We start from the raw sequence: 25,683 nt of genomic DNA, 5'->3' as shown, positions 1-25,683 counted from the left end.
CGAGGCAGTGTGTGAGCTGCCACGTGCACGTCTGGCAGGTCTGGAGATCTGCCTTAAAACGTGGTGCTGCAAGGCTCCTTGCTCCGAGAGCACTTGAAAATTTGCTGAATGTTCAGGTGCTTCTGCTACATCCTCTGCAGGGAGGACGAACAGAGTGGTGTCCTGCTCTAGAAGCTCAGCTCTTTGCTGGTCTCTCTGTGCACCCATAGGTGTGGACACTTCTTATAGCCACGCAAGAATTTGCTCAGATTTCCCCTTTTCTCTTTTCTCTGCAGGTTTCTATGCGCCTTGGGTGAAACCTGCAACAGAGATGGACACCGAAGGCTTTGGAGAGCTCCTGCAGCAGGCAGAGCAGCTGGCAGCTGAGACAGAGGGCATCTCCGAGCTCCCGCACGTGGAGCGCAACCTGCAAGAGATCCAGCAGGCTGGGGAACGCCTGCGCTCCCGCACCCTGACCCGCACTTCCCAGGAGACCGCGGATGTTAAGGCGTAAGTACTGAGCCCCTGCGCTGGGAACTGAAAGCAGGGGCTGCAAAATGCTTGTGGGTTTGGTTTTTAAGGCGTGGGGAGCATTGCCAGGAGGATGTGCTCAGGAGAAACAGAATGGCTGCAAAGCTGCTTTCTCCTTCCCCATCTTCTTACAAAAAAAATAAATTAGGAACTGAAGGATTTGTCTGAGAAGCAAACTGTTCCCAGTTCCAGGTGCTAAAGCCAAGAAGTGCAGTACCTTGGTGCGGCCGCTGCTGAGGACATTTACCAACGCGCTGTGGAGTTTTTCTGTCTGGAAGAACTTGGCAGCTGTGCCGTACTGCAGTGGAACAGCAGAAAGCGTTCAGCAGGGCTGAGGGGGGTTGGATACACGTGTGTGGCTCTGCAAGGTTTGGGTTCATGCATTTCTCACATCAGCTGAAGTGCTGACTGTACCTGGCTAGCTGCTGACCCAGAGATGGACAGCGGGTTGGGTTTAGAGTTCTTCCTGGTAGCTCTGTCTGTGTGATACTGATTTCATACCTGCACAATTTCTTCGTTACAGGTCTGTTCTTCTTGGGTCCCGAGGGCTTGACATATCTCATATCTCTCAGCGACTCGAGAGTCTAAGTGCAGCCACTACGTTCGAGCCTCTTGAACCCGTGAAGGACACTGACATCCAGGTAGGGCCAATTCTGACACGTGTCACACTCCCCTTAGCTGCTCTTCCTGGGCTCTGGTTCAGAGCTCTTCTCAGGCTGTTGTAGAAGTAGTTTTGCACTGACACTGTTGTGGAAATAGGCTTGTTTTGTGTTTAATCCACTGGCTAGAGGAAGTACAGAGGGTACGTGTACTTTCTTCTTTCAATGAAGGAACAGTTAGTCATGAGAAGCAGCAATAAGTACCAGGTCTGTGGAAACAGCTTAAGTTCCAAACTTCCTCTGAAGTCAAGAGGAACTAGGCACTTGCTGTCTTTGTTGATTTGAGGGATGCTTCTCCTAATTTTGAGTCCTTTTTAAATATCTGATGGAAGAACACATGCAGAACTACTTGGGATTTTCAAGGTGTTGTATGTAATAGGGGGCAGTTAAGTTAATATGCAGCAGAGGTGAGTATGGCTTTTTCTTTTGCTGCGTCTCAGGTTACCTCGTCCAAGTGGTAGACTGACTGCTGCTTTTCCTGTGCTTTTCCAGTGTGATTTAATCTTGCTTACTTTGTCTTGAACGTCGCCAGATACCTTACAAATTAACGTGACCCGTCTATTTTTTGCTTTATGATATTTGCCTGCCCTTACAGCATATTTGTGTACTGCTTCTCTTGATGAAGAAGAAATCTGCAGTGTTCATCAATTCGATAACTGGCTCTTAACTGAGTAATGTCGTGTGTTGCTTTGAAAATTGTAGTAGTCAGAATTATTGGGTAATCATCTGAAAGCTTATACCCTCTCTCTTCACCTTCTGACAATTCCTGGCATATTTGGCTGCCATTTCTCACTCTCCCCACATGATTTTTCACTGTTTTTCACCAAAAAGTAGTGCGATTGGAGGCTTCATTGCATGATAATAGCTCGAGAGCTGTACAACCATTGGCATCATTCCCTTTTTCTCCTTTTATTCCTTTGTTCCAATTTTAATGTTGTTGTGTTTAATTAGTGATGTTAAACTTTGTGCATGTTTTCCTTGGCCCCGTTCTGTCACTTTTTTCAAGAACTCTTCCTTTTCTTCTTCTTTGGGTTTACTACCGTTGTTAATTCTTTGATTTCTGGTGTTTTTTCTTCATCCTTCAAGAGCAATGCTGTTGTAGATTCTCAAGCCCAGAAGCAGTGGAGCTTTTGACTCTTTGAATTTTGAGATGTGGCTTGTGGGAAAACAGCCGTGCTCCTTGATAGGACTGCATAATGCTCATAGCTGGCTTTATTTTCCTGCTACCTGACTACAGTGTGAAGTCTCTCTTCTTCCTTAATCACACCAGATCTTAAGGCCCTATCGTTTGATCACCAGCACATTCTGGTGACCTTCTCAGTATATTTTCCCATCTTTTGGTTTGGTTTTGAACCAAGTCAATGGTGGAATGTTTTTCATTTTAGAGTGTGTTTATTCCTTCAAAAATAAAAGCTTTGTTGTTAATTTATGGCAATTTATACAATGAACCAAGCTGGCTATAAAGATGACTTAAATTTAAAGCAAGCATATGCATTTTTAAAACAAAAAATAAGCCTTAAATAAGATTTTAATTGCTAAAGCTTGAAGAAAGCAGGAGCAGATTTTTTTGGAGTATTTTATCACCTGAAATCAAAAGATTTTCAGCCATGCCTAAACACACTGGGTACCCGAGTCCCATTCATTTCACCTTCAGGTAATTTCTGCTGGAATTGGGTCCATACCTTGCGTAGGAGTTTGTGCAAGTTTCTTTAAAACCTCTCCCTTTCCATCTCTAGATGCTGAAATGCTGTTTCTGGCTATCATTTTAAATCCACCTTTTTGCTACTAAAGTTAATGATTTTTATTCAGTAAAAGAGTCTTTTTGAAATGCAAATGTTCTGAAATACAAGTTGAGTACTCTTTTTTTATATATCAGGCAGTTTAATTGAACATTTTTATATGGTTTATTTCTCATTGAATTTTAATTTGCAACCAAGTCTAACTTGACACAAACGTGTAAGGGCCTGTGTAAGTGGAATCTAGTAAATAAGAAATTTTCCATTCTTTGTTTTCAAACTTTAAGATTCTGAACAAATATGCCTTATAAATAAGCTTTGTATTTTGAGTATAGATAAAATTGTATCCTCCTGTTTAGGAAATGTTTCAAGTTCAGCATTAGAAGCAGTAGTTAATTGCAAATCAATGTGTTTAAATGGCCCAATCAGCCAATGGAATTCAACCCTTCCATTAGGAAACCAGCTAAAAAGTACAAATGAAAACCAGGATCAAAATCAATAATTTAAATCAAAGTTCGCTGCTTGCCATTTCGAATCATGATTAACGCTGGTGATTTAATCACTGATCACTCGAATTTAAACCTAACTACTCATGTTCCCTAGTACACATGGGCTTCAAATCTGCAAGTTGTTGTGCAAAAGACGTTTGTAAATTAGCTAAAACTGATCTGCAGAGGGAAGCCTGGTGAGGTGCTGGGTTCTAGGTGATTGTACCGGGCTAGTGGTAATGTCTGAGTGCTCAGTGTTTTGTCCCTGCTTATTTTGTGGTTGACAGGTGCAAGGATTTTTCTTCTGTTTTGCAGAACATTGTCCTCTGCTTTGTGTGATGGTCTTTGCAGTCACTTCTCAGGCTGTCAGGCTGATGTTGACAGCGGTTTGTGGTTCGAAAATACTTGCTTAGAGCATGGACAAGGCTCTGTTCTTGTCTGTAGGTACTGGTACGTGGTTGCCAACAACAGGATCTTGTCCTTTAAGTAGTTTTTAGTAAGGTTGTCTTATGTAAGAGGACCTTTGTATTATACTTCAGTTATCTTTTTGTTAGATCTGCTAACCAGGTAGGTCTTAAAATTATTTGATATTTTGATAAAAATGTACTACAAAAGCTTCCTATGTTACTTGTACCTTCTGATTGTACTGGGATCCGTTTTCATTCTCCCTGGCTAATTAGTTTCCTAAGGTTTCTTCAGATTCATTGTGTTTGCTTTGGGTCAGATGTCCCAAATGAAAGGACAATAACTGTCCTTTTATCCTGGGTGGAACTCTCCCTCCATGGTTGCTGCTGTTGCATCCCGGAGCGCAGCGTGATAGAAGGAAGCAATCTTGCAGGGCTTTCCTATTCCTCTGCTGTTACTTGGTATTTGCACAGACACAGGCTGTAATTCTGCAGCTTGTGAGGAGCGATTCAGTTCTGCATCAAGCCTGCAGCCAGCACTACCACTAGTTTTTTTAACCAACACAAACTTCTTCCCAAGTAATTAATGAGCTCGGTTCGCAGCTTAGCAGTGTTATGGACTCAGCTGTCCTTTCTTCGTTGCATTTTACTTTCTTTTCTTGATGCTCAGCGTTATATCCACAAGCTGCTATGGGTTGCAGCAAATTCTTTTCTTGTCTGAAACCTGTTTGTGTCATCTGTAGGCTCTTCAGCACTTAAATTGCTGTTGTATGTGTAGCATCCCTCAGGCTTCAGCTGGTGCAATTAGTGTTATCACTTCATGAATACTTCACAGCATTTGATTAGCAGGCTGAAACTTTTGTTTCTGAAGGTACCTGAAACTGCAAGTGCGTTCTTCCTTCCTGTAAAGCTGCAGTGGGACTGCGTGGGTACAGCCCACATACACCACATTGCAGGAGGAGGTGGCATCTCTGGAGGTGAACGTGGGCATTTGTGCCAGAAACACAGACCTCTTGCTTAGGCACTGCTGACTGCTGCACTTAAGCAAAGGTTACTAATATGATTAAATGTTTATTGTATGAATTTTAGGGTTCTGCTGACTTTAATATTCTGTCAAAGCTCTTAGAGCTTGAAAATACTCCTTAGACTTCCTGCCATATGCTCCCCCATCACTCCTGTGCCTCCATGGTAATTGCTGAAAAAGAAGAACTCAGTGATTTCCCTGACAGTTTGCTTGCTTGAGCTTCTTCAGCTTTCTTCCCTGAAGTATTTACTTACTGCCTCTGTTCCTTCTAGTGTTGTGGTCTATTCTAGCAGCCTGTATGTGGGCAGCAGAGAGAGATTTGCTAGAATCTAATCTCTCAAATGAGGGCGATCAGCACTGCAGAGGAAGAATTCCAGGAAATACCCTGCTTCTTCTAGGGAGAGTAAGTCACAGCAAGGCAAGTCGTGCAGGGGAGCGTCTAGGGCATGAAGTTCCTGGATGCTGATATTGTGAGATGCTCAGAAAGCGGTAAGAGAATCTAGGAATTCACCTAACAGAAGCTTCAGATCGGGTTAACAAGCACAAGGAACCTTCTGTACAGAGCCTCTTTTAAACTGTATGCCATAGTGCTGACTAAAAAGAAGTGCAGCAAATTGCAGCTCAATTAATTATCTGAATTATTTATCAGTTGTAAAATGTAGATTGCTTGTACATAAAAGGGTTGCGAGTCCAGGAAATGTCTCCCACTAGAGCAGTAGGCCGGGAAGATTATGAAAAAGATTTTAGGCTTGCCTCTAAATTATAGGAATTTGTATTTTTCCTCTCTCCTTTCAAAGGCTGTTCTGAAACTGTACACAGCACAACAAACACTTCTCAGAGCAAATCCAGTTCATGTTAATTCCTACCTCAGAGTTTATCAAGATTATTTCTTTTACTTGTCAGTAAGCCCTATTTTGGCAAAATCTTTTCAGAGTAGAAAAGGGTAGTAAAGCGATTCCTGGTGGTCTTGATGCCATGTTTAACAGATAAATGCACTTTTTTCCTTTGTGTCTTCATGGCTTTTACAAATCTCATGCAAGTGCGGATGATGCAAGCCCATCTCTGCAAAGATGGGGTGTGTGCCTATAAACGTAATCCCCTTTCTGAACAGAACGCCAGTATTTCTCCACGATTCCCTAAAGGTGAGCTGTGATGTACTCTTGTAGCAGGAGTACAGAAGAGGAGGAATTACTACAAGTATACAACAGGCTGAGCAGTTGTGGCACGTGAGCTAGGACCTGGCTCTTGCATTTGTGCTGCTTGTCAGGCATGGATGTCAGAGAGGTTCAGTGCTGCTCTGGTTAAACATTTGGGGTACCTGGTAGGGATGAGTTGCAAGATCAGAGCCCAATTTATACCCACAAAGGTATTTTGGCTGATTGCAGGAGGCATTGCACTGCCCTGTATGTTTTGTATGTAGCGGTGGTTTGATCCTAGCTTTAGCCCCCTGTGTACCTGTCTTAAAATGTTGAAGCCCCAAATCACGGTGGTATTTGTAAGAAATGGCATCGTTTTACCTTCTGAGGCTCAGTCCAGCTCTCTGCAGACCTTTGAAAATGGGTTCTCGAAATAGACGTGAGCTCTCCTTGCTTACCCTGTTTTATCTGCTTGGAAAGCCTGAGGGAGATGTTGTTGGCCTCCAGCGAGGCTCTCGTTTCCCTGCTTGTACAACAGCTCCAGCGTGGGCTTCTGAGCTAGGCAAAACCGAAATGAAAGCTTGCATACCAGGCTTTCTTCTTGATGCCTGGGTGTGGATGTTTATTGACCCAGTAGCTCTTCAGAGGTCCAGAAAGAGAAGGAAGAGCTTTTATCTAAATGAGGGCAGAAGGTTAGGCTCGAAGCTCTCCAAGTGGCCGCCGAGGCAGGCTGAAGTGAAGGATCTGGGATATTTTCGAGTTTTGCAGAGTGCTGTAAGCAGCCTGTGTACCAGCAGCAGCTCTGACTTCTTGCTTTAAGGTTAGAGTTGTGGAGGGAGAATCTGGTCCCGAGATGCTGACCCCAGGGCTGTGTGGTGTGCCTCGCTGCATGCGGTGTGCAACTCACATCAAAACTGCTGACTCTGACAGCAGGCACTGAAAGGGTGCGTTATTCAGCGAGCCTTTACACATTATCATTTGTGATAGACTCTGTGGTATCTACTAGAATAACGCCAAAGCCTGTGGTAATCTACTAGAGTGTAACTAAAATCAGGGGTTATAAATGGAAATGCTGACACAACCTTAAAGGGGCAACCTCGAGTGCTGTTCGCCATCCATTGTTTGCATTGGCTTAGCCTGAAAATGTATTTTTCCTTTTGCAGATTTTTGTCCTTTTCCTATTTGCCAAACATTGATTTCCCCCACCCCCCAAGTCCTTCAGTTCTAATGGAGCTTGAAATTAAGGTGGCTTTATTTTCCTGTCGCTTCCTCCTTCACCCTAATCGATGATGCCAGCACAGCTGTGGGGACCCTTTAACCATTGCAGAGCCAGGACAAGGAACACAAGGACAATCTTCTGCCTGGTCTTTTCATTTTATTTAGGGTTAGTTGTTAGCTGCTGTTGTGTGTTTTTTTTTTTCATTGCTGCAGTCCTAAGGAAAAAAAATTCTCTGTAGATTTAGCTGTGGATTCTTCCAAAGCTGTTGCTCCTCTCTATGGAGGTTCTTGGAAGTCCCTTTTTTTTTTTTTTAATTCCCATTAGAAGTGCATGCTAGGATCAAGCCCCACTAACCTGGGTTAGCTTTTTGATTGATTTCATTAAGGATTTGACCCCTAATGTATACATTTGGTATGCAAATGAAAAATATAAATATTCTGGCAATTAAATATGGCCAGAGGCAGTTCGAAGACAATTGAAGAAAGCCTTTGTGAGGAACGAATGGGTGTTTGGCATGCAGCAAATGGAGCGCTGTGCTAAGGCATCGGGCCCTGAGAAATATAAATCACCAAAAGAAGGGAGAAATGAAGGTAACGACTTCATGCAAACCTCGGAAGGGAAGCTGCAGCCTGCCCGTGGCTCTCTGCACAGTGCTGGGATGTGCAAGGGCTTTCACAGCACGCAGCCTCGACGAGGCCTCTCTGCCTCCTTCCCGACACCGCTCAGCCTCCCAGGACCCCATGAGAAGGTTGGCCCTGCTCCTCCCAAGGCTTGTGCTGATCAGGGAACGCCCTGGGAGACACGGAGGTGTGCCTGGGGTGTAAGAGTGCAGGGTTCCCTTCTCCATAGCTGGCTGGTGAAATGATGCACAGCAGGCGAGCGAGTAAGACTATATAAAAGGACAAAAAAAAAAAGGTAAAAACGTTGGTAATGCCTTTTTTTTTTTTTTTTTGGTTGTCACTTTCTCCCTCACATGCCTGGTTTACACCTAATAGCAGTTTCCTCTAGTTCCCATCACTGGCTTAATAGCATGAATCAGCACTGCAGCTTTCAATTACCTTGGCCTTATTAATGTGAAAATAAAACAAGTGTTGGGGGACAGGAGGGGAGAAGACCACAGCACATTTAACGTGGAATGCTGTCTGGTACTCTGTGGCATTTCATCTCTTATCCAGATTACCCTCGCTCACAGTGATACTGAACTGCCTGCGTTTTTTTGGTTGTGTGCCAGTCGGAGTAATTATGTAGGGCCCTTCCAGTTCATCGTGATTCTGATTGTAAATTCCTAGCGGTGGAGAGGAGACGTGGTCTGCCTCCCTTTTTCTTCCTCCCTGGGTAAGCAAAGACAGCCTGAAAGGGACACTTTAAAACTTGATGCTAATGCAAGGTCATGAGATGGAAAAATTGCGAATTCTTGTTCTAGTGGCTATGTTTATTGATCTATTTAAATTCTGCTATGTCCTGGCACATTTTATATTTCCTGTCTGCTTAATCCAGCTATGCTCTTTGCATCTCAAATAGGTACAGGGGTTGACTTTTAATAAACACCTTTGAGATTTGTCACAAACATCTTAAAACAGAGACCAGATTTTGAGTCATAACACTTGGCTTCGTCCCCACCCTTCCCCTTCGGAGCCTGCTGCATAGCTCTGCTCTTGGAGGAAAACGGTTCCAATTCCTCATCAAATGCTAACTCCTGTGAAGGGCAAACAGACCTTGTGCTGCAGGAGGCAGCTCGGCGTGTGGCAGGAACTCAGGAGCACGCCCTGCCTGGTGGAACGTGATCGCCCAAGTCAGAGCTTCACCAAGACCCTACCTGGAGCAGCGTTGTTGTTGCAGAGATTACTGCGGGATCAGTACTGGTTTTTAGGATCCAGGAGGACAGCACTTCGGGCAACGCAGTGCCTCTTAACATCCCACGTGCATTTAGTGCTCGCTGAGGTCTTGTATCGACTGCTGACCTGGACAGTCTGTAAATGAACTGCTGGAGTCAGTGTTTTCGTGGTGCTGGAACAATTTCACAGCATGTTTTAGACTCTGGTTATAGGAAGTGGTGCAAAGGCACGATACTGATACGGGAATTCGTGCAACATCAGTTTGCCATGTCCATGTGTCATGTTCGAACAATTGAGCTAAAGAGATGGTTTTATTTATTTGAGGTCCAAATGGAGCTTCTGCAAAGTACCACTCCGTTGTTTTACAAAAATACTGATACTCCCATTAGTTCTAAAACCATTTCAGAGAAGGTATAAACTTAATGGGAGAAGGTTTGGATATTTCCAGTACCTTAGCTATAGCTCTGATCTAACAGATTTGCAAGGCTGTGCTGGAATTTAACAGTGGAGCTGATTATAAACAGACGTGAACCTGATTCATCCTTGTTGCTTTTATGAAAAATAAGTGAAAAATGAGTAAGTTAATTTAGATTTCTAAAATATTATCAGCATTTTGGATAGCAACAACATAACAGCCAGAGTCTGGGGGGGCTTTATTCTTGAGGTAATGCAATTCTTGCATGCAGGGGCCCTGTATGGCCACCTGGTGCTGCTGGGGAAAGTGGAAGCAGAGTCTTTGTGCTCAGAAGCCTCACTCGTAGCCACACACAGGTCTGGGTACTGGGACTTGTCAGGGGTGGCAGAAGCTTTCCTTCCTGGGGTTGCTGTGTGTTAATGGATTGCAGCTATAGTGTCAGAGGTTTGGGTTTGGAAAATGAAAATTTGCCTAGAAGTCAGGTGTATTTCAGTTTTGAAAAGAGGATTTAAAGAAAGTTTAATGGAAAGAAAAGAGTTCACCACTCAGCAGACTTCTCTGAACGGGGACAGAGTGGCACGGGGCTGACCGATACAGAGAGAGGTGCTTTGCTTACCTTTCCCCTGAACTGTGCTGTTTTGTTTTTTGGTTTTTTTTTTGCTAATATCTTTGCTTTTTAAGCATTGTCTTAAGCACCTTTCTCAACTAATTGCTTACAGCACTGCGAGCTGAACCAAGCACATCACTCCTTACCAAGAGCAGTCTGTAGGGTGAGCAGGACGGATCATCTCACCCAGCTCCTGTGTCGCAAGTGGAAAACCATGGGCACTTTTTCCAATGAGCCAGTGCATCAGATCAAGTTAAAAAAACAAACAAACAAAGCTGCTGCAGCTCCTTGCCCTCCTTTCAAGCCCCCCTAATTTGCTGCAGCCTCTTGCAAGTGTTACTGCCGTGCTGAATTGTGCTGGGGTTTGTTGCAGAGCCATGGGGGTAATTCAGCCATCTGGGAAAGGCCACAGGTGTATTGTTGTGCCTGCCCTCTAGTAATTAGGCAGTTTGACTCCTCATCCAAAATCTTAATCCAAGGCATTATCAGGCTTTGGTTTAAGGCAGTCACTAACTAATAAGTGTAGTGCTGCTGTGTGGGTAGCCAAGCGCCGGTGTGCTTTGGCTTCCCCATACAGAACAGCGGCCTGGACGTTTGGCAGCTTGCAGATGAAATGTTCGGGTGGTGTGTTTGGGTGTTTCCTTACTTTTTGAAGTCAAAATGAATTTGTGTTCCTGTCAAAATACTTTCCTGAAGGACAGTTGCAGCCTTCTGAGGTGGGGCTGGGGCCACGCATGTACATTCACTTCCTGGGTTTTGGGCACGACTTCTCACTGCCTCCCTTCTGTTGTCTTCCCTGCCCTTAATTTCTCTGCTTCCCTCCATTCTCATTTTGTTCTCAATCCATTTGGGTTTATTCCCTTTGTCTTCTACCTCGGGTATGCTCATTACCTCCTGCCCACTCTTTACTCAGTTCTGTTCTTCGACAAGATTTTGGTTGCGAGAGCGTTACCCCCCTACCTGAGCCCAACCACTGAAGTCCTGTTTGAACACAAAAGTCGTGAAATGTCTGATGTGCTGGTTTTCTGTACGCAGGGAAGTGACCGAAGGAAATTCAGGGAGAGGAGCTGGAAATGGTCTTCTCCATTCCATCGTTTGTGTCTTAGCAAGCATGCAAGACATGATCCATCCTAGCAAGGCAAGATCCATCCTAGCTTTAACCAGGACGAATCTGTACGTAGTGCTCTGAGCCACAGCGAAGATGCAGGCAGTTTTTTACAAACTTAATTGGAACTAGGTGCTTAATTGCCACTTGGTAAAAATGGCTGGAGGAGCTCGGAGAGGCTTGGTTTTAAAATAACCTTACGGAGAATAAATGAATGTGTCACCAGCTTTTTTTGACAGCAGTGCAAGTCTCTGGGGTGTCCTTTTAAAGCACCGATGCCTGGATTCTGCCAGATCTGCAGTGGGGTGGAGGTGGGGAAGGGGAGAAGAGAAATTCTTCCAACTTGTGGTATTTTGGGGAGCGAGGGGAAGGCTTGCCAGTGGTGTGTGAATGCCATTTAAAGGCTTCTGAATGAGAAAAACTGAAACGTGGTAAACACGTCAGCGGTTAATTTTGGTTTCAGGAGCTGGATTAAAGCTTTTTGAATGGTTCGTTTGGCTGTCCTAGGCTGGAATCGGAGATGTGGGAATACTTGCAAGTGAATTTGTCGTGGGTGATTTATTAGGTTGGATTTGGGACACGTCTACTTGGCTGCCTTCATGTGCAGCACGGGGCAATTCAGAGGAGGAACACTGACAAAGAAGTTCATGGGGATGTCTGCTTGTCTCCTAATAAATGAGGCTTCGCCCTGTTCTCTGGTGGTTAGATACTGGTTGGTAGAACCCTGAAGCACGGGGTGTAATAACTCTTCCCACAATTTTATCGTTAAACACAGCCCTAGATATTATCAATATCCATATACACACTGAGTCAGTTTTTTAATCCCATTATATTTTGGCCCTGCCGTCTTCCTGTGGTAGTAAGTTCCCCAATTCAATTACAGATTGTGTTAAAATTTATTTCCTCTTACTGGTTTTGAGCTTGGCATCATTTAAATTTCAGCAGACGTCCTTTGCTTGTTGCTCGGAGTCGTATGAGCTGGATTTCTGGAGCTGCCCTTTCTGGATGAGTTCGATATTTATCGGAGCACATCTCCTCTTACTTGGTTCCTTTTTAATATTACCCATCCTCAGTGTGTTCGGTCACATCATGGGGATAATTTTGCTAATTCCTCAGGTCTGTTCTGCAGTTTCCTTTGAGACTGGCTGTCCGGTTGGCGCGGCGTTCTTGATAAAGCCCCAGCATTGTTTGGCTTCCCTGATAACAGAGTTCAGCGCAGCCAAACTGGGTGTGAGAGGCAGAAGTGGCAAGCTGTGAAGGATTTGATCTGAGCTCAGATAAGTGGGAGCGCACAGGTGGGGATATCGTACAGCATCATGACAAATCCTTATCTCTGTGGTTGCAAGCCAGCAGGATTCTTCGGGCCAGATTCGAAGATAGGAGAGAAGAGATTTGAGGAGAAGTGGGAGAGGGAACGGAGGAAAAAACATTTCAAGCAGATGAGTGGGAACCTACACGTTATCTGCAGATCCTCGCGGCGGTAATTGATTTTGCCTGCTATGGTTACCATATAGTAACTCTGATGAAACATTCATTATTTCTTTCCTCTCCTGCCCCAAGGCTTGTAACACAAAATGGCATGTTTAAATCCGTTTACTCCGTCTGCTGAGTAGATAGAAAAACGTAAAGGCCTTAACGAGTCTGAAATGAGCACTAATGCAGTAGGCAAAAGACCCACCATTGTCTTGGCTAAAAGGGAGCATCCCCAGCCTGAGGTCCCTGTGTGAGATGTGGGTGGAAGCTGAGTGCAAAGAGCACCTCACTGGAATTACACCTCTGGGCTCAGTATTTCGGATATTTCTGGGCTCTGTACAGCAGACCTAGCCCTGCTATATTTCTTCTCTTAGTCCCTGTCTAGCTTGATTTAATTTTTCCAAGGTTAAAGATGGCTTATCCTGAAAATCTGCAGGTCATTTCTAATGGTAAGAAGCTGGATTGCTCAACAGATACTGCGAATCGATATCACTGCTCTTATTTTTGTTTTGCTATTTGACTGAGGTTAATGCTTGGCTTCGGATTTGCTGCTGGGACGAAGCGCGCGGCAGTGCTCTGCGTAATTAGTTAATGTGCTGCGCTGAGTGTTTTGCTGTTTGTCTGGGGGGTTGTATCCTTAAAAATGCCTTGTTCTCTGTTTTCTAATATGCTCGTGATTTTTTTCTTCTGAGGAGAGACTTTGCATCTTCACAGTAGCCTTTGCTTTATTATAAGCTTGTGGTTTTGTGAGTTATGGAAGCAGGCACTCAAAATGAATGCTGGAACTGAGCTAGGAAGGGGTTACCATCAATTAGCTGCCTTAAAACCTTTGGCTGAGAGTTGTTCTGTAGCTGGTGTGGTGGTGGCTGGTATGCAGTTAGATTTTCCAGCAGCAGAACCATCACCTCCTTTCCTTCCCTCTGGGTGTTCCCTGGCTTTGTCCAAGCCCCTCGCGTTATCTTTCAGGTGCTTTGGAGGAGTCTTTCCAGCATGTAAGGTGCTTTCTGCTGACGTTTGAAAGCTCTGAGCAGGCCACTAGCATCTTCCAGGCTGTCTCAGGCCCTTTCTTTACGGTAGGTCCATCAAGCCAGCGGGGTAGCACTCAGTCTGAGAAGACTCCGGGGTTGTTTTCAGGGATAAATTCCTCCACATGGTGGCTCAGGGTCTGGGGAGGAAAGGTGAGAGCCCGTCCCCACGAGTGGCAGAAATGCCATGCTTTTTGCAGGGTAGCACCAGGAAGAAGTCATCTCACTTTTTCGGTCAGCACATCTCCTTCCAGCAGCACAACCAGCATCGGGGGATGAACCTGCAGTCTGCCTTCAAGGGCAGGATTTAGCCGTTTGTCTCAATAGCTCCATCTCCTCTTGTTTGTGTCGTTTCCCACAACCCTTCTTCCTCAAACTCTTCCGCATGTGTTGCCTCTTGAAGTGCCTGTAACATTTTCCTTCTCAGATGAAATCCCAATTGCCAGCCAGCGTGTTACGTGGTAGCAGTGCATCCTGGCAACAAACCCTGCTTGGAACCACGTATTCTGAGGGGAAGGTGGGAAGCAAAACTCAAAGATTCGTTTCATTGCAGAAACAGCTCAGGGGAAGGTGCTGCACATTGGAAGTGCCCACGTGGAGCCAGAGAAGGTTCGTCTTGCTGCCCTGCTGGTGCTGCTTCTAAACCCATTGATTTTATAAGACTCCGAGGTGTCTCCTCCTGCCTGTAGCACCCTTGGCTGTTGTCATCCATGGGAAGCAGAATACTTTGCAAAAGGTTATCACCATCTCAGGCCAAGGGAGATGGGGCAAACTTCTTATCTAAAGCCTCTTTTACGTGAGTACGCAGTGCAGAGGGTGTTCTGTGCCTGGCCCGTGGCTCCATCTCAGTGTGCAGGAGCAGATGGTTCAGTGGGTTCCTGAAACAGAATTTCTCTGACGCTTTGTTTGAACCTTACCTCGGAAACTTTGAAATTAGTCAGATGCTGAATCAGGAGAAGAACAGTCACAATTCAGAATGGGAGTGGGCTTTACTGGCACTCTTTTATATGCTGATGAACTGACTTGAAGCAAGCTGAACGTGCAGAGCACTCTATCTGGCAGAAGAGTTGTGATCTGGTTGTACACGCCACCGAGGAGCGTAGACAGCCATCAGGCTGTGCTTTTAGTGAGGCTCTTTCCCTAGTGTCAGAGGCAATCGCTTGCTTGATTTCATCTTTTTTCTGACTGAAGTTCCAAAGTGATAAATTGAAAACCATCTCGGCCGGTATCCCGGACCGATCTGCCTTATATAAAATGCATGCAGTAGACAGTGAAATTGAATCCCTCTTGCATGTGACTAAAGAAAGGGCCTTTTTGTTTCTTTCACCGTTTATTTTTCAGCAAGTGTTGCAGTTTGTTTTGTTAGCTGAAGATGTAGTTAATGCACTTCCTCCAGAAGCTGAGTTCTGTTACATGTCTGAATTCATGGAGCCTTTTGCTGGCCAAGCAAGGTAGGACCTCAGAGTTTAAAATCCCCTCCCAAGCTTATTTATCTATTCTACTTTTTTTTCCCCCAGTTTTAAAGCAACCCTTTGCCACACTTCTAACACCAGATACTTGGCCTTGCTGAGAAGTACCAAATACTGACCTTAAAAACTGAGCTTACAGTTTCTAGAACAAGTCAGGTGTGGTAGCATATCAGCATCAGCAGTGGCAAAATCTTCCTCTGAGACTTCCATGTGGTCACACCCAGTAACATTGCTTCGTGCAAGGCTGATGGCATTAAAAAGTTACAGGTTTGATTTGTGAAAGCAGTGCTAATTCAAGTATTAGTAAATAATTATAAGTATTAATTTAGCTTTTGTTGATGGAGGCAGCTTCGCAGTCTAAACGTTGCTTCCTGAGACTGGAGGTCTTGCAGCTGGTCCCTTTGGGCTATTCCTGTTTTCTAGGGCCATCACCAGTATAAATGATTAAAGTGCAGCACTACCCTTCAGAATATTTGTATGAAAGCAGTGCTTTTTGATACACAGAGGTACATTCTGACAGAGTAATCGCATCTTGGAGGATCATCAGATCTTCCTTTCACATTAATAACCAAGATTTGGTTACTTCTGATAGCCCAGCAAAATTAAAACTGTTAAGGAGGAGCTGGCTTCCACTCCATGCTTTCTTAATCGACTTTAACTGTTAATCTCTTGAAAGATTTACGTCGGTGCTACTAGAAGCATCAGCTGAATAACCTATTGTTAGCAGGAGGAGAAGCGAACCTGCAGATGCCACGGCACATCTCTGTGGTCAGTAGCTGTATGGGGTTTATTACAAAAACCTGATGGTGCTAATAACAGAAGTCTTACTGGAACCTTTTAGAGTTTTTGACTATCAGTAAAAACTTCACCTGTTTTAGAGGATAAATTTTAGAGGATGATTTTACTGACAGGCCTAGGATATAGAAACACGGGGGGATGAAGGCTGAAGAAGGAGTAAGCTCTGTGAATCGGCACTGAACGTGCCTGGGGAGGTCTCAGGACTGGAACATCCATCCGAGCAGACAGCTGGACAGGTGGGGCACTGCCTGTGCCCACCTACACAGCTTCAGCCTCTTCCTACAGCATCTTCCTACAGCAGGTCCTCTCCTATTGCACGTTACAGCTTGAGGGCAGGGGATGTGCAGGGAAGCACAGGTTATGACTACGGATAGAAATGGCTGCCTTAAAAGTCTCAAACCATAATTTATATCGTTTACTGTCACGGTTTTTCCTGTATCAAGCTGAAATAATTAAGAGCTTCAATTTCATATGAAAAAACAAAATGCATTTGTCGCTGGGCTTTGACTTCTTGATTTATGCTCACACCCAAGCCAATGCTGTGTCCTTCCTCCTCTGGAATTGTCAAAGGAGAAATGTTGTCTTAAGTTATTTTATAGCACACGTTGTGAGAACGGCTGAAGTAAAGCCAAACGTTTAGTTTCTGAAGCCAGAGGTTATAAATTCGATATAAAAACGGAGAGTGATCCTGGAGGTCTTTCTCTCTTGCGAGAATTTAGAGCAAGGCCGTCACAAAGAGCCAAGGATGTGGGTTTGCAGTGCTTTAGATTTATCCATTTGTACTTTGCTGACACAAAGCAGCACAAAAACACACAGACTGCTGTCAGATGGGCTCTGGGCGAGCAAGAAACGGGAGCCTCTTTGGGTTGTTTTCAGATCTTCCCCAGGACAGAAGAAGGAAGGGAAGGAGAGTTCCCAACTTTGAAAGCAAGCAGCTGAAATGTGTTCCAAGAGTATTTTGGAGCAGGGATGCCAGTTTAAATATTTATGCGGTGTTTTATTGCACTGATTCAAATATTGAATAGCGCCTGACCCTTGAGTTCCTGGATCCCTGCCTGCCTGGCACCCCACGGTGGGTGTATTTACTTAGAAAACAGCCTTCTGCAGCAGCTGGTTTTCAGTGCAGGAAATGGGGAGAGCTGGATCCAATTTTTTTTCCTGATTTTCATGCTTGACTTTGAGCTTGCCTTCCTATGCAGCAGTTTCTTCACCTGTGCACCCAAGGGCAGCTCTGTGGTCCTCGAAGACATGCACAGCCCTTGTTCGTCGGCTGCTGGGCTTGCTGCCTTGGGTCCTTTTGCAGAGCTGAACCTCGAGGTGTGGGTGCCCAGACCCGAAACCATCAGCAAGAAGCCTTTCCATCTTCCTCGCCCTGCCGTGTGCTTGTTTAGAGCCGAAGCCCCAGGGACGGGAGATAGTTTTAGCAAATAAACGTAAAGGATCTGTGGCAGGATTTCTGAAACAATCGTTCTCTGTTTCCCTCTGTGTATTTGCAGACTCGGGGAAGAAAATGGAGAATTCAGCCGGCGTGTTTACCCAAGCTATTACGCTGGCTTAACCGCTCCGTGATGAAGTTCCATTTCAGCACTGAGCTCTCCAGGCTGCGGAGATAAAAATGATCAATTGGAATTGGTTTTGTCCTCCTGTTTTCACATCCAGGTTTCCCAGCACCGGCTCGGTGGCTGCCACCGTTTCTTCCTGAAAAACACACCGACCCTGGGCGCGGGCAGCTGCTCCAGCTCCATAAACCCGAGGTTTTTTCCACTGCTCAGAAATGTAGCAGTGGCTCGGCGTTGCGACCGTCTCGCAGAATGGGAAGGCAGAGTTAACTAAATTTCAAGCATTTGTTCCATGGCAGAGCAATCCTGCCTGGTGCTCCTGCTTTGCAGAGGGCGTCCAGCCCCGTCCTCTGCAGAGCTTGCCTTGGGCTTACGCTGGGGGGACGTGCGAGGCTGACGTTGTGCAGGCAATTAAAATCTATGAATTAGATTAAAACCCAAATGTTAGCTTGCTCTGATGCAATTCTTTTTTTTTGTTTTCTTTTGGTTGAGATGCTCTTTGGAGATAAAGCTGGAATCAGGCTGCTGATCTGCACTTGCTTGGGGCTCAGCTTTGAGGTTTCTGTATTTTGCTGCTCTTACCTCTTGACCTGCTTGGTTAATTTTGTGTCTGAAGTTCTGCCCTTCTTATTCCTGACTTTCCTGTTTATAATACACACATCTGTACCGTTTGGTAGCTGTGGAATAACCATGCTTCATTTCTTGCTTCCAGACTTTATTTTTTTTATTATTTAGAGCTGAGCTTGACAAAGAAGGACGAGGCCAGGAGCGGTTACAAAGGGGGCATTGTATTTTTACTGTAATACCAGGGTATCGATTGTTGACTTATTGGTAGGCTTAATGCACAGCCATTTCCTTCGTGTCTCAACGTCCATTAAAACGCTGGCCTGGTGCCAGAGTGTTGAAATCCTGCGTTTTATGATATAATCTGGCTCTCCAAAAGTACTAATGTGGTTTGGATTCAAGAAAAAAAAAAAAAAGGCAAGTCTCAAGTTTCCTTGTTTGCTTGTTTTGTTGTTTTTTTTTGACTCGTTAACCTTTATGTGCTAAAAGGAACATCTGAAGACGGGGGCAGAGGGAAGGAGGCAGCAGTCCTGACGTTTTGAGGTTTGTGCCCTTGAAATTTCTCATTTTATGTTTGAGACACCCAGTGGCAATAGGTATTCCACCTATCGCTCAGTGCCACGTTACTGATGGGACAGTTTCCTAGCTTGTAGAAGAGGCTGCAGAGAGTTGAATATGGGTGCGGGAGGCCTGATGCCAGTGCTGCTGTGCAGGGACAGCCTTTGCACAAAGCAGCTTTCCTGATTGCAGTCACCGTTGGGTATCAGTAAGGCAGGGAGGGCCGGCAGGCTTCTAACAAAGACTTTCACCAAACCATTTGCCATCGCAGTCAGCCAGCAGTGCCCAATTGCTCTCTGGAACAGTGCTTTTTCAGGTTGCATACCAAGTTTTCTTTCTTCTCCTCTCCCTGGCTTTTCTGTCTCCCATTTACTGAAGCTGTCATAAAGCAGAAAGGATGAAGCTTGCCTCACTTTCTGTGTGTCTTCGCTTTTGGGTGGGGATGGGAACGTGCTTTTGGTGGAAAAAGCTGTTGTTCAGTGACCTGGCACTGTAAGGCAGTAACGCTGCCTTTCACAACCTGCCACGAAGAATAATTACACCAAGCCTTAATAACTATAATACACCCCGAAATAAGCGCTGGAAGTGAAGGGAGGCTGACACAGCTTTCTGCTCTCCCAGATGTGCAGGATGGGATTCACAGAAGGTGAGGAGCCAGGAGTTTGCCCTCTGGCTGCTGTCCTGGGTGGCACTGCATCTTTCGTGCCCAGACCTGCAGCCAGGACTCGCTGCGGCCCCTTTCTTGTCATTCCAGCTTTCCATTAGTGCCATGAAGTGGGTTTATTACCTGTTAGATTCTGCCTTTTTCAAGGAAATGTGTGTGATACTTTTGCCCAGAGAGAGGAAGCTTTCCTCCCACTGGGAACCAGGAGCGGTTTCTCCATCTCCAAAGCACGTGCCAGTGTGGCTGGTGCCATGACCCAGGTGAAACTTGTGCTGGTATCTCTGTTATATTTTTCCTGCCCTTGAAGATTTTGGGTTCTGTGTCCCCCTTGGTCCCCATCTGACCTTCCCCAACCCCCTGTTCCAGTAGCCCCTCAGCCTGGTGGTTCTGTGCAAGGCAGCATCCGCATTTCCTAAGGCAACAAGGATGCTGGAAAAACCCTTCTGGAAAAAACCCTTTAGGATTTCCTTTCCCCATGCAGTTCTTGCCCATTGAATTACCATGGTTGGTCTGCGGATTTCACGGGGACATTTCAGTGTGTTGTGTTTGGGGGACAGATCGTGAAGCAGTGTGGACATTATTTATTTTTTTTTCCTACTAAATGAGAAAAAGAACCTAATGAGCTACACTGGGTTTCCAGCTCACCTTTGTGTGGTGTAGAGCCCTGTTCCTGAGCACTTGTATTCCCTTCCCAGTGGCTCTTGTGTGGCATGGCCCCTGCTTACCTGCCTTAATCAGACTTGAGCCTTAAAAGATAGAAGAGAGGATGTTACCGTACAGCAATTTAATTTACACCGTGGCAACAACTATTTATAGATGTTAAATAATTGCCATGCCAATTTAAGTTGCCCTGTTCCACTTTTTTAGATACTGGCAATTGCAGGAGATGATAAACTCTTTCTCTACAGGAGGGTGAATTAATAGGTGTCCCGGGAGGCCTGGAAGGGGCAGGATTTGATTGCATTCCTCGAATGCTTAACACCTAAGGCTCTCAAATTAGATAGCAAAGAGAATCTGTTGCAAGAACATGTGGACGTGCAAGGAGAGCCCTTGCTGGTAATGGAGGACCCCAGGGGAAACGTGTTTGGGGGAGTATTAAGCTGAAGCTGGAAGATCTCCTTTGGAGCAAATATTAATAAAAGTTCCTTCAGAAATGAAATCAAGTTTTCTTTTTACTTCCAGCTTCACTCAGGAGGGGCAGGCGCTGAGCTCTGCTCTCTGGGGAGACCACCAGGACCCAAGGGAACGGCATGGAGCTGGGACAGGGGAGGGGCAGGCTGGGGGTTAGGGAAAGGGTCTGCACCCAGAGGTGGTCGGGCACTGGGACAGGCTCCCCAAGGATGTGGGCACGGCACCAAGCTGCTGGAGTTCAAAAAGCATTGCTGAGAAGACAACAGTCCCAGATGTATGGTGTGGTTTTGAGGTGGTCCTATATGGAGCCAGGGATTGGACTCAATGGTGCTTGGGGGTCCCTTCCTCCTCGGGATATTCTGTGGTTTTATAATCAATATGCACAGGAGTTAATGTCACCTGCAAGAACACAGTTTGGTAACACTCCATGGACGATACCTCCGTCGTAATTGCCTAGCAGCTGATCTTCCTATTTAACAATAAGCAGCGGTGTGCTTTTATCATCACCATGCTATTGAAGCTGCTGCTCTGCAAGGAAATGTTTGCTAAACGAGCAGTGGTTTGACCCAAACGCCAAGCAGGTGAGTTGTGCCTAATAATAGTAGGAAGGAAATTGCTTTGTGGGGTGTCTCTGTATGGTACAGTGGAGGACCTACCAGTTCCCTGGGAAGATGGATGGAAATGCTCAAGCTTTGCTTGGTGAGCAGACTTAGAGCAGCTATGCTGCTGGATGTGACTCCTGCGTGCTCAACATTGTGTATTTGCTATTTTTTGTTAGCAAAATAGGTCCTGGAACCCTGTCTAAAAGGTTTTTTGCAACAAGGGTTCTGAGCTGGTGGTGGTGCAAGGTCTCTAACAAAAACCAGAGCTGCTGAGTGGTGGTGAGAGGAGAGCTGATATCTGCTGGATCTCTGTTTCTTGGATGAATAAGTTGTACAAGGCTAACGAATTAGCTAAGTAATTTTACATGAAAATGCATTGCCAGCATCCGCTCAAAACCTGCCATGTGATCTTTGTGCTTGCTTACAGATGATGCTAGGTGGAAGGTGGAGATCCAGCTGCAGTAGGTTGCCTTCATGTGTTCAGCACCAAGCAAGCGAACCCTGTAAGGGAGGCAGCCACAACCGACAGAAATATTTGATCTGTTTTGAGCATAGGGCAGAGCAGCTCTCACTCTTGTGCTGTTCCTGCGGTGGGAAGCACTTGCTCTCTGGGTGCCTGCTGATTTTTGGCTGGTCTTGGGGGTGTAGGGCAGGGAGTTGTGTCACTTTCTGCCATAAACTTGCAATGTGAGCACTAGAACAGCTGGAGCTGAGGGGAAATTAGTGACGTTTTTGTTAAAACCACTCATCAGTCCTTACTTGATTTAGTCTTGGCTGGTGCTCATCTAGTTCCAGTTTGAACTGGTGACCTCTGATTGAAAGTCACTTTGTCCTTTTAATGGTTTCCTGAGTCAGCATCTGTCCCTTCCTGAGGGTCCTTGATCTGCTTGAAAAGGCTGTTCTGGTTTGGTGAGACCAATCCCCACGTTGTGTGGCTGTGCACGTTGCTCTCAGTGAAAGCTGTGCGTGTTCCCCTCCTTCATCTCGCTGAGTCCTTGCTCCTTTTCTAACCGGATGGGTTGTAACTCCATTTTCAGGGGGTTTCTCCTACCTCCAGTTTTGGAGAGTTTGGGCAGATGAGAAGCTGATGGTAAGGTCTAACAGCCAGAGTCTCCTACCCAAGATGTTTTCAAATCTCTGCACAAAGTCCTCGAGCTCAGCCAGTCTCCAGATGTCCAGCCCACCTAGGGACACGTGGCAGCGTTGATCCTTCATCTCGACTGAGCCCCGAGGTTTGGGCCCTCCCAGTTCTCTTCCATCTCTGTTCCTGTTCTCCAGCCAGCCCAATTCTTGCCACTGTCTCTGCAAGGAGTTACTGGGTGATAACTCAAAAGCAAGATCATATAGTGATTTTCCAAAGTAAAAAGGGGAAAAATGTCCAAATGGAAGATCACTGGGAGCTGTGAAAGGCGTGTGAGTACAAAAGGAGTAATATCAATAACTGCAGTCTTCTGGGTGTGGAATTCCAGACCAGACCTCCTTAGTTTCGATGTGCTGTGCTTCAAGGGCAAGCTACGCTGTTCATCCCTTCATCTTCCCTTTTAGTTGAGCTCCAGAGATGGACACCTGTAGCTGCTTTGCAAGAAGCTGCATCCCCAATATCCTCTAATCCGAGGTGACAAGGCGAGGAGAGCCGAGCCGAGCGAACGTTTCCTCCAGGTGATAAAACCCTCCAACCAACTCCATTTGGTCAGCGAAGGACAGGTTTTCATTCCTCTTCCAACTCTGCCAACCCATCCTGTGTAGAAACGTTACTTGGGAGGAGACTTGGTGCTAACATATTGATAAATACAGTTTGTTAATCCTTCTGGTGGTGATGACAATCTTGAACCATTAACCAAGCAGGCATGGCCAGCGTGCTGCTGCAGGACTGGAAGGCACCTGGATATTAACGTGATGAGCCCAGCATAAAGGCCTGGACGGAGTAGACCTGACTCCTAACAAAGCCCGCCGAGATGCCAATACCAATTTCGGGGGTGCTTCCACTAGGAAAAACCCGTGGCTGGTTTGACAATGCTGGTTGTAACCGTCCTGCTCGTGGGTGTTTCACTTCTCTCACAGGCCAGCAGTTCCCGTGCTGCTTTCTTCAGAGCTGGCAGCTGGAATTAAAGGAAAAGCACAAATTTAGCTTCCCTGCTAAGGAGAATGGAGAATGCTGTCTTTGCCCTGCCTCCCCAGTGTTCATATGGAGCTGCGTGGTGGCCTGTCCCAAGCAAGCAGCCGTGCACATCTTGGGTGTAAGGCGACCTGCTCAATCCTGTCGCTGCTCTGATTTTATTCCTCTCTCAGCCCCGTTTGCTTTGATACTGGGAGCTGTTGAGGTTCCCTTGGCAGAGCTGAGCAGGTTGCTCTCTCCGTGTGTCGCCCTTTTTCCAGTGATGCACATCCACGGGTGGTCGCTGCCGTGCAGGGGGAGGCAGAGCTCTCTCAGACCACTCACGATTAATACGAGCCCTGGGGAAACAAAGGTAACAGCACGGACTTCTTTCTGTTCCCGTGTGGATGTCTGCGTGGTGCCTGCTGGCCTTGGTGTGATGGAGAGCTCAGCGACGTTGCGCGAGGAGCAGGAGCCCGGATAATTGCATTCTGGCTAATCATCGCAGGAGGATCCTGCTCGCTGCGAGCTGGTGCTCTGTGCTTTCTGCTGGAGTTAACGATTCATTGCCGGGCTGTGGCAGAGGTGCTCCTAAATCAGGGCTCTGTGGGTTGAGGACATTGCAGGGACATTGGTTTGAGTTGGAAGAGGGGAAAGATGGGCTTGGTGGTTGGGTCTCCAGGTGGTGTTAGGGTCACCTCCCCGTGCTCACCTGTGTGACAACACCAGGGGTGTGGGAATTCAGCTTCTTGCAGAGCCATGCTCGATTCAGCAGCTGGAAAGACCTGCAGGAGCAAAGGTGTGAGTAGCAGTGACCTGGAGCAATAGGTTGTGGGGCCGAGAGGGTTTTGCCTGCCGTGCCCCCACGGCGATGGTTTTCTAAAAGCTGTTTTACCGTGGGTTCAGCTGCTTTGCAGCGCGCTGTGCCCGACCTCCCTGCGAGAGGAGGGACCTGCCTGTGGTCACGGCACTGCTGGCAGTCTGTGAGAGGCATTGACATTCAGAGCTTGTATATATATATATAAATACATATATATTTATATATATAAAAGGGTTAGCATTCCGAATTAAAAATTAACACGTTCCCCGCATAATTACAGAGCATGCACTAATGCTGTACAAAAGAAGGCTTTCCAGGCTCCAAAAGCCAGAGCCATCGCTCCTTCCCCCCCCCCCCCAGTCCTTGTAAATTACCCCTGGCACGTTTAAAACCCTCCTCAAATTCTGCTGCAAAATAGCTGTTTGGCTTCCAGTTGTGCTTTTTTTTTTTTTTTTTTTTTAAGGTGATTATTCTTTTTAACGCTAAAGAAGGAAAGTGGTTTGAATATTCATGGCACATTATAATTTTGAAAATAATCTCCTAGTAGATATTTAACAATGGCTTTGGGTAAATGGACACTTGTTGCGCTTTGTTTAAACGATTACATCTCAATTATCGCTTGATGGTGAGAGCATGGGTAATACCCCTGGTCCTTTGTTCAAAAGGCTCTAATTAAAACCGGTTCCTGCTCTCGCCTCTCGGATAAATATGGACGGGAGGTAGCTCAGTGACACTCTGTCAAATTGCCGAATTGAGTGCAAGTTCCCCATTCATCCCGACAAATGATACCGCTAATTGGGGTGCGGGGCGGGGGTGGCAGAACAGCGCTGCCAGTGTCGCTGCTAATCCCCTCTGCCCGGGCTTCCCCCTCCTCTGCTTGGCTTGGGACTGTCGCTCTCCTGATTTTACCAGATTTGTGTTTCTTTTCCCCATTCCTAGGTCAAAAAGCGGCGTTTCTGCATCGGTGCTGTCAGGGCTGCTTCCCCACTCGGTGTTTTTCCATCCTGCCTCCTGACCAGGGCACGGTGAGCCCCAAAAAGCTGCGGTAAAACTGGAGCCTGCTTTGAGCTCTGTAAGAAGCCTGTGGCTCAAGCTCTGGCCAGGTTTGTGGGTTTTCCCCTGCTAGAAGAGGCCACCAGGTCTTGCTGGAGGCCGATCACTTCTCAGTCCTCCTTTTTGCTTCAGCTTTGGGTAACTCCTAGCCCACGAAAATCAGCCCTTTGCCACGGAGCCCAAATTTCCTGCCAGATAGGCCGGCAGCATTATGATAGTCCCATCCCAGCTGCCTTTCTGCACTGTTTGCGTGGCAATATCACTGTATTGATGCAAAAGGAAGCATAAACTTTCTTTTCTCCCTGTCCTCTCTACCCCTAACCAGCCCAAACCCAACTCCTGAGCCGCTGGCTCCTCTCTCCGCGTCCCTCCGGAGGAAGAGGCTGAGCGCGCAGAGCTGGGAGCGCGGTGGGGCAGCCTCCTTCCGAGGAGACCTGGCTTGTCATTAGTGCTGGATAATCGCTGCCAGCCTTGCAGAGAGGAAGGAGATAATGCTCTAAGGCACTCTCCAGACCCACTATGACAGTGCAGTATTTGCTGCTGCCACAGCGCTGGATTAAGCAGAGAGGAAAAGATTTTCGGGAAGGAGCTCCCTGTCCCTGATTTAACTCGCTGCTGCCAGCAATGTCTGCTGGTTTTTTGCTGGCTAATGCTGGTAGGAGGCATTGCAGCTGTAGGACTTCAATAAAAAAAAAAAAATAAAAAAAGAAGGAAAAAAAAAAGCTAATACAGGA

General features: G+C 46.2%; 1 protein-coding gene across 1 annotated transcript in view; it reads left to right on the top strand.

Moving 5' to 3' along the window:
* Nucleotides 1-25,683, top strand: part of NUP93 (nucleoporin 93) — a 76,849-nt gene that overhangs the window by 4,210 nt on the left and 46,956 nt on the right. Inside the window, exons 2-3 of the mRNA XM_068693058.1 lie at nucleotides 276-489; nucleotides 1,034-1,151. Coding sequence (XP_068549159.1) covers nucleotides 276-489; nucleotides 1,034-1,151 — 332 coding nt within the window. The remainder of the gene's footprint in view (nucleotides 1-275; nucleotides 490-1,033; nucleotides 1,152-25,683) is intronic.

The sequence above is a fragment of the Anas acuta genome, chromosome 10, assembly GCF_963932015.1.
Source record: "Anas acuta chromosome 10, bAnaAcu1.1, whole genome shotgun sequence".
Lineage (NCBI taxonomy): Eukaryota > Metazoa > Chordata > Aves > Anseriformes > Anatidae > Anas > Anas acuta.
The sequence above is the reverse complement of the archived record's forward strand: the minus strand, read 5'-3'. Positions and strand labels throughout refer to the sequence as shown.